The following is a 16,115-nucleotide window of genomic DNA, read 5'->3' as shown; positions in this document are numbered from 1 at the left end:
ATTTTCTAGAGAATTCCAAACTGTCTGTTAACATGAGTGACCAAGTTTCACTTGCTACCATACATGATTCCATCTACTGTGCCTAGAGAGTCCCAAAGGCAGAATTGAAAGGCCATGATGTTACAATATGCCCCATTGGTAGCAAATGGAATTCAACAGGTAAAACTCCTATTAAAAACATGAATTGACTGTGATCTTAGGCCTGGCATTGCTAGTCGTAGTCTAAGCCAGTGGTTTTCAGCCTTCCTAATGCTTCGACCCTTCAATACAGTTCCTCATGTTGTGGTGACTCCCAACCATAACATTATTTTCATTGCTACTTCATAACTGTGATGTTGCTACTGTTATGATTGTAATGTAACTATCTGATATGCAACCCCCAAATGGCTCACGACCCACAGGTTGAGAGCTATTGCTTTAAGCAGTAAATTAAACCTCAGGAAGTATTTACAGAAACGTCTTGAGACAGCTAGGCTGGTGATCTATAAGACTAATTTCTGAAATAGGAGATATATAATTTGATTTCCAATTAAATCATGAATTTTAAACCAATCAAACATGTCTAGACTACTGAATCTTGTTTCAAGAAAAATACTGTTTATGTGTGCTAAGGTACAAACAACTGCATTCAAGGAAGATAAATTTATTTAGAATGAATTTTAAGACTATAATATATTTTAATTCACTTTTCAGGTTGAAGAGTTCAACTAAGGATTATTCAGTAATTTTAAAATCACATGTATGTATTGGGTGTCCATATGGGGCGCACACATACATGTGTATGAGGGGGTGGTTCAGAGGACAACTCACAGCACTCTGCTCTCTCTCCCACTGTGTGGTTCCCCAGGGACTAAGCTCAGGTCATCAGACTTGGTGGCAAGTGCCTTGACTCACTGAGTCACCTTGCTGGATCTAAATATTTTTTCATTAACCAATCTTAGAAATAGTCCTAGCTCCTGAGCAACTGAGTGGATATAAATGTGATTAGAGTTCAGTGGGACTCTAAAGATGAACAGAAACAGTGGACAGACAACTTAAGTCAAAGGTAGGATGCCTTGGGATCTTTCCAGAAGAATGCTTGAGTCTGATTTACACTAAAATTTATGGTAAAACATATGGCTTTCATGCAAATATGACCTTAGTCTTAGTTTAAACTCTCACTTCGTTAGATGCATTATTGCCATGCACAAAGCTTTAATTTCTAACGATTAATAAAACATAATTTTACAAAAGCTTATACACATTTTAGCCTGCATTCTGGATGTTTTTCTATTTTCATGCCATTTCTTCAATATAAAAAAATAATAGCGTGTACTATAGAGGTTGTTGATAATGACACACGAAGCACAGTGTGACTGGTTAGAACCGGCCGCAGCACATGGTGAGTTTTCACTTCACACCTGTCACCTGTACCCAGGCCTCCGCATGCGGGGCAAGCACCCACCCCACTTCCAGTCCCTGCTGGCTGTTGACTGCCTGAGCCATCATGAAGGGTGCTCTCGAGCAGCACAATTAGCTTGTTTTTAGCAGGAAGAGGTAGCTTCTCTCCCTAGATAACTTCTTCCAAAGAAACCTTTAAGCAATTCTTAAACAATTTGCCAGCTAAAACTTTTTTTCAGCATTTCATTAGACATTTGGTGATAATGAACATGTTAAAAAAAAAGAACAAAACAGATGCATAAAATAAATAAGCTGGACTAGATATATAAATTAAATATTCGGTGACATCAGGTGGATATTGAAATAAATAAAAAGAGACAGCAGTCACCAGAATACATGATGTCAAGTTCATATACATCTTTGACTTCAAAGACTACTGAGCTGTCTGCAACACAGTTATGGAGAGAATGTCACTAACAGAGAACAACTGTTTAAAATAAGCAAAAATATGCAGTAATTTAGATGTCATAAAACAGGTGTTCTATATCCATTCATAATGAGCCTTACCTCGTCAGGGCTAGGGATAATATTTACACTGACAACCTGATCACAAATGATAGACTCTGAGTGTATTCTGTTCAGCCGACTCCTGAGCTCAGCATTCTGGTTGAGTGCCTTAAAGTAACAAAAACTGCAATTGTAATGGCAAAGTAATAAGCGAGTGTTACAAGCAAATACAAGGGACAACTTGAGACAACAAAATTCTGAGATGCTCTTAGCTCAGACTTTACCATGCGCTTGACCGTATCAGTTAAGAGGGAAATAAATGGCTGAGAGTTATGACATTAACTTTTGGTAATGTAAGACCACTACTTAAGTAGGTTAGTGAGCTGAAATATTTAATGGGCTTCATAAAAATGATTCATGGATTTCTCCTCCTCAGAGGCAGACCCATTACATCCAAGACCAGTCTACCACCACATATATATTACCTTGTGCAGTCTGGGATGGAAGATATTGATTCTCTCATAGTTTTCTTTGTTCTACTCTCTAAAGTTGAGGATTCGTTTCAAAGACAGGCCATCATTTCAAAAATACTCGGAATAATTAATGAACTGACTTTAGCATACAGAATTATTTTCAGTCTGATCAAAGGAAATGGATATTTTTATTTTTTCAGGAGCTCATAACTAGTCCTCTTGGTAGTACAGTGGCACACACAAAAGGTACTTCTGCTGAAAAGTGTGGACATGGACAACCATAGTAAGAGCATGAGTCCAACAGCAAACCAACTCCGAGTGTAAGTACGTCACAGTGCTTTGAACACGCCAGAAGTAAACATTGGTGAAACACCACTGACACACTCTAGCACATGCAGCAACTGCATTTAATGCAAGGACAGAACAACTTCACATAAGTGTGCCCCTCACAGGGCCCCTGTGCACAAAGCATGGGGAGCCTTCCACACTTCACAGTGATTGATGCGTGCGAATATGATCATTTCTGTGTCAGGATTCAGCTCACGGGGATTTTCAGGTAAAATGCCTATGTGAGGACAAGGTCTGTGTAAAGATGGGCGATACCTTCCTTCTGTTAAAAATGGGAATTCTGAAATGGAGATGGATGTTTTACAGTAAACAATATATGCCAGGGCTTACTAAAGAGCATCTACCCTGCAGAATGTGCATTCTGCTTCATTTAGAGTCAATAGATATGGTAAACCAATATGTGTGTGAGCAGAATTCGATAACTGTAACTGTACCCATTCAAATACTCAGTAAACGTTAAGGATTAAAACCCGACACCTATACTAGGCAAGAAGTACAGCTGGAGCATAGAGCAAAGACTTCTTACCTCTCCTCTCCTTTCCCCAGCATGGTTCCTACCTTTAACTCCGGTTTTGTGTTTTGAGGACAGAATTACTTACAGTTTTTGTTTTAAAGCCTTTAGAACTAGTTTGTATGATATGTTACGCAACACAGTGGGTCTGGTGTGAGAAGTATGGGTAGATTCAAGGTAGATACTGATCTAACAGCATTACATGTGAGGATAGGGAAAAATGTCCGTCTACCTAAGAAACGATGAAACCATGAAGGTGTTAGAAAAGAGATGTGTGTAGTAAGTAAACCAAGTGCCTTGGAGGAAGAATTCTAGTACCTTGTCATCTGGTAAAAGTGCTCAAATCATTTTTAATAGAGGTAAAATATCACTTAAGAATTTGAAAAAAAAAAACAAACGTCTGCTTTGTCTCATCCTTTGTATGGAGCTCACTTGTTCATTCAGTTATTTCCTGTGCACACATAAGTGTGAACAGTTGTTGAAATATTCGGGCCAGATCTACTTTGCCACACTTTGTAAATGGGAGGACTTTGGCAAGGCATGTGATGAGCTGATGGGCAGAATCAGTGTCGACCTGAGGTTTTCCCATCAATCTTGACCATCCATTCTTTTTAAAATGACCACACCTTCTGCTGACACTGGAACAGTGTTCATGAATTAACCACAAGCCCGAGTAAAGCTCTTCCTTGGGAAGGGAACATGAAACACTTTTTCCCATTTACAAGGAATACTGTAAACCGCTTCCTCTGGGGATTTAAAAATATTAAGAGCTCACTTAAACTCTCTTCTTAGCCAGTTTGCATTAAATATGATCCTGCCTACAGAAACATGGAAGGACACCCAGGGAAACCTGTAAGTCTAAGATACATAAGCTGTTGGGGGCGCTGACAACAGCTTATGTATCTTAGACACTTGGTCTTCAAATCTAGGAAACTGCATCTTGTCACTCCCAGAATTTTTCCCATTTTATAATTACCAGAAAAAAAGAAAAGGTTATCATATTTAAAACAAAAAGCATCTCTTTTAGTTCCTTTCCTACTGATATTAATACTTACAGGTTTCCCTGCCAATATGTTGACATTGTACAAAAGAAAAAGGCTTGGATTCTACTTAGATGTGCAGCACAATGCATTTTCACTAGTCCAAAATTCAAAGTTGTAGCAAACCTAAAAAAACCTAAAGACTAAATCCTACTTTGATTTCAAAGAGGCAACACCTACATGGAATCCAGGGCAAATATTGGAAAGAAATAACTTCCTTGATAATATATAAGCAGTGGTAGATGCAAGGCTTGTCATATGACACAGAGCAGAAATAAGTCACTGCAACTCTGGCAAACTCAAGCCGCCACCATGCATGCGTCAGCCCGTCTTAGCAACCTTCCCCAGGCTGGCTCCTCCTTTTGCCTTGATCGTCAGTCTGCTTGTGAAATTTGCTGCAGCCAAATGACTGAGGGCTGGGCATACATAGCGTTCCCCAGCAGGGTCTAGTACCACATTTGCTAACGGTGTCGTTGGAACTGAAAATGCTGAAGAATACAGGCATTGAAAGAGCAATGGCAATTGGAGTGATAATAATACCAAAGAGCACAGAAGATGGTAAAAATAGTGTAGGGCATGTGCTCAGGGAGAGTAAACAGGGTCAAACCAAGGAAAAGGGAGGCAGATTCCAGCCATTGGTGCCAGCCGCTGAGCAAGAGAAACTACTGAGGCCTGCCTGGGAGAGAATCGATTTGCTTTGTACACAGGGCCAAGGCTAACAGGGAGAAGCACTGTGAAGTGGTGTGTGGTGCCAAACAGTCTTCACTGAGCACCCACACAGGGAGCATCTGCATTTACTAGTGAGCCTAGACTGTGAAGAAGACCCCACAGAGCATACTCAGCCCGCTGCCTCCTGTCCTCAAACATACCAATGTCTAACACTTCAAAAAAAATTCCTTCCTGCTCAATCCAGAAAGTTACCATTTGAAGTTCTGAACCAAAATCAACCCTTACGTCCCAACTTCTTCAGGCAATAGATGGGAATTTAACTTAGACTCAGAGAGACACTGGCAAGATAATTTTACTAAGTGGAATTGTGGGTTCTGGGAAGGAAACATGACTGCCTGAGCCGGAGAAGGATTAGTAACACTCAGCAAGAGTAAAGCTGGTTCAAAAGAAGTGAGAAAATTATGAAAACACAGCCATGCTGTGGGAGGTTTTCCCTGTGCTGTGAACATGTGTTGCTCTCATTGGTTGATAAATAAAGCTGTTTGGCCAATGGCGAGGCAGAATAAGGTTAGGCCATACATTCCAAGTGAAGATGGAGATGAAGAAAGGTGGAATCAGGCAGATGCTGCAAGCCACTGCCAGGAGAAGATACAAGAGAGCAGGTAATGCTCTGTGGCTTCGTGGCATGGGCCCTTCTTCCTTTCAAGAGTTCACTATGATGGCAAGAAGCACCGCCTCCTTCAGGCCATATAGACCAAGGTCATGGGTGGAGCAAATACCGTTACACAGCCAAAACACAAATTCTGGGCAACTATCCTTGTTTTTTTTTTTTGTTTTCCCCAATGAAAAAATACTGTTATATTTAGAAAATGAAAAGTCTAAAATATTTTTTTGAATTCCGACCATACTACCCAACTGGTGTTAGCAGAGTGTCACTGTTCCTTGCTTTGGCCTCCTCTGCACTTTTTATATTGTTTCCCAGGTGCACCTTTTTTACTTCTGATCTGCACTTTATTCTCTGGTCACAAACACATGTTTCTAACTCTTTTATAAAGATGATTTAGACAGCTGCGCAGTAGGCAATGGGTTCCTATCACTGGACACTAAGGTAGTCACAAAGTTTTACTACAATAAATACATTGTGATATCAGCATAGACCTACAGAGACAGTATCACTGAAACTTGATATTAAAAAAATTATAAAGGGTTGAATGAAAAAAAATCTTCATACTCTTAGATTTCCTGGAGTCCCAGAGAATTGTAGAGTTCAGAAATAAACTGACTTGGAATTTTTCTCCCGTTCCATAGTATCTATTTGTGGTATGTGCAATCTTGTGGACAGCGAGGGTGACGGATGCTACAGCTGGGGTGTTAAATTATGCCATTATGTGCTTTGAGCCAACCTTTTGCTTACAGTCTCAGTCTTAACATATTTCAATAATTCTCAATGCACATTTCCCCCACCGCACTGCGCCTCTGAAGCACTCTGTCAGTTCAGTTGACGGCAATGTTTTGTTTTTTCCCTCTCTCTCAGCAATGCACAAAATAATGACATCCTTAATGACTGTGGCATGTTGATTTAGTGAAATACAGTAATAATTCCAGCTGGAGTAGATGGGTCAGATGCTGGTGCTCACATTTATATGGACTCAGTTTACACTATATGAGCACAAGCTGTGCACAAATTCTGGGGTGAGAAACCAAACCAGCCACAGCCATGCAGTATACTATGCTGCAGAAAAAACCCACGGACACCCCAATACGTTACTGTTTTGTTAATTGGGATTGCCAAGGCTGCCTTAGCTTTATACTACGCCATTTGATGTTAGTGTTCAGGAAAAGAAGGCTGAAGCTAAATAAGGTCACCTATGAGGCACAGATGCCACAGGAAATATCCTGTTCCATCATGTATGTCCAACATCTAGGCTTGTCATGGGGATGAAAGGTATGTTTTACGAGGGGTAAAATTACACAGTTATGTTGCGCTTGTATCTATATAGATTAGGGAAGAGGAATTTATGGGGCTCTCCAGCCTTGTGCCTACTTGCTCAAGGCAGGTAACAATTTATGCCAGGCTTGAAGTGGAAAATGCTGATCTCATCTACCTCACATGCTACATGCCTGCTAAAAGGATGCTGGACCTTGTTGAGTTGATATGATACATACTGAAAAGCTTTCCTGAAAATGCAACATTTTAATCGCTAGATAGCTATAACCAGGACTATGTCACACAAAATAAGAGCTTTAACAATGTCAGTCTATGTAAATTAACTGCCATCTCTCTCCTTCCTCCCTCTCTGCAGGGAGACCATGAGGAAGACATTCAGGGGTTCAACTGCTCACAGTGTATATGGACCAGAGGTGTCTTTGGGTTACCTGAAAGCTCACTCTAACATGGAGTTAGGCTAATATGTATAAAATATACACAGGGTGTGGAGACAAACTATCTCAACACACTCCAATTATTTGGTACTTGTACAGTCTTGAGTACTATATTCAAGGTGGGACTGTGCAAAAAGTGCTGGCCACGCTGCCCTGACTGATGTTTCCTACTTTCAGGATCTTGTCCTCTTTTGGCTCCCAGTAACAAACGCGTGCTGATATGACTAGCATATTCAAGAAATTCATTCTGTTCGCATGCTATTTGCCGCTAAATAGGATGTTTTTAAAAAATATTTTCCTTGTTAAGACTCTCAAAGTTCTACCGGTGATTGGTCTCCACTTGACCTTAGCCAAAAGGGCCAAGGAATGATCTACCCTTGACTTCAGTGGCCATCACTTGCAATTTCTCTGGCAGCTTGACCTGGATCTCCATTAGATGGTCTCTCTAATCTGGTCCTGGCTAGTTTTACTTCAACTGAACACAAGCAAAAGTCATCTGAGAGGAGGACACCTCAATTGGGAAAATGCCTCCATAAGATCGACTGTAGGCAAGCCTGTAGGGTGTTTTCTTAATTAGTGATTGATGGAGAAGGGCCCATCAGTTGTGGGTGGGTATGTGCCTGGACTGGTGGTCTTGGGTCTATTTAAAAAAAAAAAAAAACCATGAGGAACAAGCCAGCAAGCCGCACTCCTCCATGGCCTCTGCATCAGCTCCTGTCTTGGGGTTCTTGGCCAGGTTGAGTTCCTGTCCTGGCTTCCCTTGATGGACTGTGTAATTCAGATAATGTAAGACAAACCAGCCCTTCCCTCACCAAGTTGCTTTTGGTCATGGTGTTTCACCACAACCATAGTAACCAAAACTAAGACCCCCTGCCCTTAAAACATTGATGTTCTCTGTGGAAGCAACTGGAGTGTCCAGATGGGCACAGTAATGTTGGCACAACCAAAGGTATGGCACACAAGTGGCTAATGTGAAATGGTCTTGATAGTTCCAAATTATTTTCACATCTTTGTCCTTTGGTTAGAAGAAAAATTGAAGTATAAAAACCCTAAACCAAACAACACAAGAAAAATCTGCCAAATCCCTAAATCAAGATGCAAATAAGCATCTCTCAAGAGAGGGAGGTATTTGAACTCAAAGGGTGTGTGGTTGATTTCACACCATCACTAGCGCTGGGTCCTTCTTCATCCTCTCAGACCTGTCTCTAGGATGTCAGATCAATGGCTGCGCTTTTGTCTCAGTGATCTCTTGCTTCTCAACAACCAGAACCCTAGACATCTGTCCCACCAAGCACTGCTGTGTCTGGTACAGTGTGGTCCCTTTAACTCTTTCCTGGGTGGACAGTATTCACTTACCAACAAGATCATGAGCTTCCTGGAAACCAGATCTGTGGATATTCCGTATCTTGCACACTATCTAGTCAGTCAAATATATACACAAATGAACTTTCTCCCACTGCAATCCCTCTTCCTAGTCATTTCTAGATTCCTTCAAAGCCAAATCCTGGATCTCCATCCATTTCTGAGACAGGGTTTCATGAATCCCAGGCCGACCTCACAATCACTAATGGAGCCAAGGAAGACCTTCAGCATCAGATCTTCTTGCTTCCATGTCCTGAGTGTTGGCATTATAAAGCATATGCCCTGCTAGTTTTCTGTGGTGCTGGGGGCTGAACCTGGGCGTTTTGTGCATGCTAGGCAAGCATTCTATCAGCCTACTCATATCCCCAGACCTCAAGCCAATTCTTTGTCTTAATGAGAGGTAAACAAGAGCAAGCGAGCAGCAAGCAGGAAACACATTTACTTATCTTTCTCAGTATATGGTCAATTTATGTCACAAAGCTAACATCATCAAACAAACTAAAAACACCGCATCACTTTGGGACTCAGGATGTATTTTATGTGTCTTCGAGATGATATCGATGTGTTTGACTACTATTTTGATCTTTCTGCTTCATGGTACAGTCACCATAATGAGTCAGAAGATCAACTAATATTAACAGAGCACAGAATGGATTCAGTGGCATGAGCAGACGTCAGAACCTTTGCTAGGTTATGAGTGAAGGCCTCTGCAGGCTGCCAGACAGCTGCTGTGGTGATGCACATGCTCCTGAGGCCCTGGATTGGCACTGGATGCAGCATATATACCTCAGCTGATAGTGCTTCGTGGTGGCGGGGAACGTGTAGCCTAGCTATTGGCACTTTATTACAGGAGACTGAACACTGAAAACGCTGACAGATCAGGTACAAAACCCACAGAGGTGAGAGTTCACATTTCATTCTGAGGGACTATGGGAGATATTCAAGCAGGGTTGGATCCACAAGGAGAGCCACTTACCCAGGATTTGCTGGCTCCTTCACTCTGATCCAAGGCACCAGGAAGTGAACAATATTTATATAAACACTGAGTTCTCACACAAAAATCACATAACAGCATTGCATGCTCAAAGGAATCAAGCTGAGGGCAATTAAGGACTGGCCAAAGGAAATGTTCATTACAGAGGAAGTAATGTGTGGCTTTTAAGAATTTATAACAGAAACCTCAACTCTGAGGTATACAGGGGTGTGATTATACTATTAGTAAAATAAAATATAACATATTCGAAGATATAGAAGTCTAGTTCAGGAGCATAACAGACAAGAAAACCCTAAGAGTGCAAACCAGAAAAGAAATAATTAGTAGTTACCTATTTACTATTAATCATTACCCATTTACCTATTTATTACCATTCACAGTCATTAGTAACTTTCAACAGATTTAAATATAATTGGAAAATATATAAAGCATGGAAGACCCAGGAGATTTTGTTCTATTTACCATTGCATTGAATATACTCTGGAATATTCCTTCAACATGTAAGCCCTGTATAAATGCCTGTTTTATTTTGTTTTTTAAAAATCAGGAATTATCTGACAAATGACCCCAGACATTAACTCAAATAGTTAAAAATAACAATTTGTATGTACTCAACAATTATTGCTCATTTTCACCCTTACCTTGACATTTTTAGAGAGGAAAACTAACAAAATTCAACACTGACTCTGCAGTGTCTTGGGAGAACATCAGAGGGACATGCCATCCCTGGTGATGCTGACCTCCTCCCCTCATCCTTTGCCTAGCTCCTTCTGTTCGTCATGCATTAGACAACTCTTGGGTTTACCTGTGACAGCGACTGCCGGAGCCTGGCCATCTGGGTGCTCTGGCCTTTGCTGTGGTCTTGCTCAGAAACCATCTGCTTCAGTTTCTCCTTCTCGATGGCTATGCTGTTAAATGCAGACTTCAGAAGGGAATGCACTGGGGAGAGAGAGAAGAGCGAGAGACAAACACTGACTGTAGGAGGATGAACACACACACAGGACGTCAACTTCTGTGGACACTAGCTCCTATCTAGACATTTTCCAGAGAGACTAGGTTATACTCTGACTAAAAACTCAGCCTTTAGGGAAAAAAAATAAAAACTAGCCTTAATATAATTATCTGAGTATCCATACTCAAAACAAATATGGCACTGGTAATTAACTAAAATGGAAATTTTCATATTTCATACCAGATGAGCCAACACAGATTTGGAAGCAACATACAAAATATCAACATCAATTCTAAACATCAATACTTAGAAATTAACTTACATCTCAAGAAGGAAAAGAAAGCATGTTTTGTTTGTCATGTTTGATGGTAATATTTATAGCCATTCTGTGAAAGTGTCATGCAACTCCAGAGTTATTGCAGCAGAGTTATTTTCACAGAGTGTACACCTCCAAAAAAGAACACTTTACGAGTCCTGTCAACATAAAATAGGAAGTGGATCCAGAAGTTCTGACTAGTTTCTTTGGAGTGGGAGATGATCTGGATTTGAAAACAGCACTGGTATTGCTTTCTTGGCACCAAGTGTCTCGGCATCACAGGTGCTTTGACTTAAAAGCAACAATGAAAACAACCCTCCTCCTCTCCTTTCCTACATACCTGACAAGTCATATTGGGAAAAATCTGAGGCAGTCTTGTAGTTTGAACCACAAAAGTTTGAACTTAGAATTCTTAATTTTTATATTAACAGCGTTTGAAAAGCATGTGAAGTCTTCAAATATAGATTTGTTTATTTGATAAAAGGTTATTTTTAGAGGTATTAAGTCTAGTACAAAAGAGTGGCCTGAATTAAGGGAGGGGGTGGATGGATGGAGTGAAGTGTAGAGGTGTCAGGGATCTAAAGAATTCACAATCTGTTTTGGAGACTGGCAATTGTTTTTATTTGCAGTGCTGAGATGGAATCCAGAGCCTGAGCAAGGAAGGTAGGTGTCCTACTACTGAGCTCAAACTCCTGCCTCACAATCTATTATTTCATGTGTAACGTTCCACCATCAACTTGAAAGCTGAAATTAATCCCCGTTGATTTTACAAGCGCCTCCCAATGCCTTTCCAAAGAGTGCAGTGAAGGCATGGATCTGTCCATTTTGTCTCCCTTGCATGCAGAATCTGTATGTCTGCTGAAAAACCCTGTGGTTTTAACAGAGGCTTTCAAACACTGTGGAAACTTGAGTTCCTTGGAAGCTTCAGGACTGTAAGCAAACAAAGCTCTCTCTGGGCTGCCATTGAGTTCACCCTCTCCCTGTGTGTGCTGTGTTTAGCTAGGTGTTATCTCTCTCCAACTGCAGCCACCCCACCCCAGAAGCAAAGATACTGCCTATGAATCTGAACTGCACTTCCAGAATACCATTGGCTCTGATCATGATATTAGCATCCAGTTTAAGAAAGCAATTAAAAATGCATTTATGAGGCATTAGAAGACGGTATCTATGGACATATCCATAGAGAAAATGATTAAAAATGATTGTTACAAAAATTAAGGTGACGTCTGGTTGTGCTGTAAATATCTGACCGGTGAAACTCAGAGAGCAGCACAGTGACCAGAGAGTCAACCTGGATGCCGAGAAAACACTGATCTTTCATCAAATTCGCCACGGTAAAGAAGACCTCTTGCTGTGTTACCTTTCTGCGCAATCAGACAAAACTCTTCTTGTAGCTTTGTATAATCTGTGGAACTCTCCAGAGGGTCGGTGAGGTGGCTAGGAGGGGTCTGGAACTCAATATCTGCACAAAGGTTGGGGTTGGAGGAATGCAGACGCACCGGCGACATGGTGGCGCTGAAAGGGACCTGGAAGGGAAGGTGTCCATTATCCAAGTGTCGCCGTGTCCTCTTCTCCCATCTCCTGTGCAGACAAGGCCCTCCCTATCCTTTACAAGGTTCTACTCCTTTCTTTTGACATGCTCGGAGCCCCAGTCCTCACTGATTCTGTAAGCAGTGTAGGCTGGGAAGGAGGAAGCAGCCTTGTTTCTGATAGTTCAAGAATCCTAGGATGCACTGGGTTTTCATTCTTACAAAGAACAATGACTATGGTGTGAAAACGCACACCTCTGAACCTTCTTCACTTGTCCCCAAAAATAACCGGCAGAAAAAAGCAACCTGAACCTTAATGTGTGGACCTGTTCTCACACAGAGGGCAATTTATGTTCACCTGTCTTCGAGCCTAGGCAGGATCTTAATAAATATGTACAAATACACTTAAAGACTCATTTGGTCTACAGCTACCAAAAAAAAAAAGTTTATAGTACATACACTAATGACTTAAGGAGGCTCAGGCATAAATATACTTATTAGAATATATATTCACAGATGAAATATCACGTGAGTGACTGCCATCTGCCTTTGTGTGTGTCATATGACACTGTTGTGTAGATGAATGTGGTCTATGCATCGGCCGCCTGTGCAAAGCTCTACAGAGAAAAGGCTGCATCGGTGTAGACCATTCCCAGTGGCTACAGGAACTTCCCTGCCCAGACTGGATCTGAACTAGGCTTGTGCTGGGTGAAGGCAAAACACTTTCTTGTCCTTTTGAGAAGGGTCAGCCAAAGGGTCACAAAGGCCAATTGTTCTTGGGAAATAGAAGCAAATCCACCAGTAACTTTTCCTGTAATCTTACTGCACAAGTGTTCATTCAGCTGTTCTGAGGAGACAAACTATAGACCCTACAAAAAACGGAATTTTCTACAATTGAAATAACTCTGTCTCCTGGTTAATTTGCATATTTCCATAGGAGGAAGGAGGCAATATCTTGGGGAGGGGAGGAGTGGTTATAAAACAACTTAAAATATTTTTTTTATAGTTTCAATTTCATGGATTTGGTATGTGAGAGAGGATAGGGAAAAAAAAAAGATTTTTTTTCTCTCTCTTTTTCCCTTGCTCTTTCAGACAGACAAGGCGGAGAGAAAAAAAATCTGGCTTATGGGTAACTATTAGCCTGAGTGCCCTGCTGATATAGTTCAGCTCTGCCAGTGAGTAATTATCTGAGAAGCTATCAAAGGGAAGAAGAACATGGAACGTCCCCCCTAACACCAGCAAAGCTAAGCATGCCAACACATGGTCTCTGAGGCATTCAGAGGGACCAATGCCATTATCTCTTATCCTCAGTGGGGACCCAAGAGACACTATGCTGGGGGGCTGTCAACAGCTGTCTATCTCGGCAGGCTCAAAACGGAAGACAGACAAGCAGGGAATGAGTCATTTGAGAGAGTGGAATGAAGGTGTTCCCTTATTTTCAGAACTCTTGTCTAAGGTACATCTGTGGTAACCATGGCCGAGGGTCTTTGGGAATACCTAAAAGAAGCATGGGATCTGTGTGGGACATGGTTAAAGGTAGACAAGGGAACATTAAGAAAAACAAATTAATGGGTGTTTGGTGTTGAGAGACACAGGTCATGGGAAAGAGTTTTGTGTCACTCAGGGACACGCAATACCTCAAGGATTTAGCCAGAATAAGTGTCTCTTCTCTTCTGAGTGGATGGGGAGGGGGCTACGTTAGCCTATGGAGGTGTGGCAGGGGGGGCCACTATGAAAACCCATGGAGTCTAAGAAGGCCCCACCCTGTCCATGCTAAAGGATTCTCCGCTAACTGCTGGAATCAGATGCTGAGAAGAAACACACAATTTACAAATTAATAATTTGGACATAATGGAAGTTTAAACTGACTCCTCAAACAGTAGAACTGGCTTTGTATATGACCCACAGGGAACAAACTCCCAATATTTCACACTAATTGTAATCAGACAGTTTCCTGGGATGATAAGAACAGTTTTTATATACTTCCAAATGAATTAAATATTTTTTGTTTGTTTGTTTGCTTGTTAAGAGAAAGTGTGTTGAATGGGTCATTTTAATTGAGGAATTTGCAAGGTAGAGAATATAAACCATGATATATGCATTTAACTGGTAAGTAGTTCTTCATCCTGGGGACTCACTTTGTTTTTATTCATTGACACTTGGGCATCATTTAGATAGAAAACATTTCAAGTGGTAGCCAGTTCCTTGTCTTCAAGGATGGCTGGGATAGGAGCTGCCACTGCTCCCCATGCTTAGAGCTGAGAATCCCCAGTGCTGAATACGGGCCATTCTCCCTGCTCAGGAAAAAAAACCTCAAGGCTTCCTAGAAGCTCTATGACAGGGAGGAAGGTTCTAGAACATTCTGATACCAGTCACTGCAGTATGAATGGAGATGTTAGGGGGTGCCCTGAAAATTCACCTACAAATGAAGTCAAAAGAGAAGTGAATTTGTCAGGAGGCCTGCTGGCCCCAAATGTAGCAATGATCACCGGGAAAGGAAGAACACCGGTGTGCCCAACAATTATTGAGCTTAGAGGTCTTACTGAGCCAAGGTGAAAAATTCCCTGTCCATACCCTGCAGTTTGCTTTCAAGGATATGTTTGAGGTACTAGCAGCTTGGGGAGCCTTGGTGTTGTCCCATAGTTGGGGGCCAGTGTTCCTGTGTTCCCAGTTTGACGTTCTATGGGCTTTGGCTAATGGAGAAAGTTGGCCATTCTGGGGGGGCCAGTGTTAAGGCCCAACAAGAATAAATTTTGGAAACATCTCCTCAGGCAGACTTCTTTGGTATAAAAGTCATTCCCTCCAGAAGCCTGAGTGGAAGAGGATAAGATAAAACTAACAAGGGTTCTGTGAGAGGATTCTGGGCAAGAGGCCTCTCAGAAGATAGGGCAGGTCCAAATGTGGGGTAACTTCAGTGTTGGGAAGAGAAGGGGCACTAAAAGGAACAGGGAAGTAGAGTCAGGCCACTGGGGTTGGGGAGGGGTCAGTGGTGGATCCTGCTCAATGCCTCTTAGGTACAGAGCCAAAGTACAGATCCTAGAGGGGCCAGTAACCATCCAATCCTAGTTATTTCCATGATTATTTTAAGGGTTGACTGTACCTTTTTTTTACTAGAATCATCTAAGTTATTTTTATAATTTCTATGGTCACAGCTGTACTGGGATGTGGGCATTAATGCTTCCTGTATGAAAAAGTCTTTTCTTCTGCTTCAACGGAAGAAAACATCAACTTACTTTATGCAAATAAGTGCTAATCCTAACTTGATTATTTTCACTGCATGCATCCCAAGCTTAAAACTTGAACCCAGGAAAAATACAATCACCTCCCTGCGTGCTATTCTGGAAGCATATCATTGGAGGAAGCCTTAGCATTCTCACAAGGTAACTGATCTTGGCTTTCCAGACTATGATATTGTTAGTTCTCTAAAGATCATTTGGATTTCTCCACTTTATTCCTTGAACGGGTCAGACATGTATCTACTGTCAAAATCTGTTATTGAACCAGGGGCAGGGACTTCATTCATTTGCATTTGAATATGCCCTCTGCACCAGAGTGCAATTTCAGTAATGACTTCGTTCAAATATTTGTAAAACTATCAATGTAGGCGTCAGTTCCCTAATTAATTCCAAGTCACTGGTTGTTTCAATAATCA

General features: G+C 41.4%; 1 protein-coding gene across 1 annotated transcript in view; it reads right to left on the bottom strand.

Annotated features, from left to right (window-relative positions):
• The window catches only part of Osbpl6 (oxysterol binding protein like 6), a 189,729-nt gene that overhangs the window by 23,625 nt on the left and 149,989 nt on the right, over window positions 1–16,115 (bottom strand). Inside the window, 4 exon segments of the mRNA XM_037204898.1 lie at window positions 1,948–2,055; window positions 9,649–9,672; window positions 10,472–10,605; window positions 12,295–12,460. Of these exon segments, the coding sequence (XP_037060793.1) occupies window positions 1,948–2,055; window positions 9,649–9,672; window positions 10,472–10,605; window positions 12,295–12,460 (432 nt within the window).

The sequence above is a fragment of the Peromyscus leucopus genome, chromosome 4 (assembly GCF_004664715.2).
Source record: "Peromyscus leucopus breed LL Stock chromosome 4, UCI_PerLeu_2.1, whole genome shotgun sequence".
In the NCBI taxonomy this organism is placed as follows: domain Eukaryota; kingdom Metazoa; phylum Chordata; class Mammalia; order Rodentia; family Cricetidae; genus Peromyscus; species Peromyscus leucopus.
This window is presented reverse-complemented; position numbering and strand designations above follow the sequence as displayed.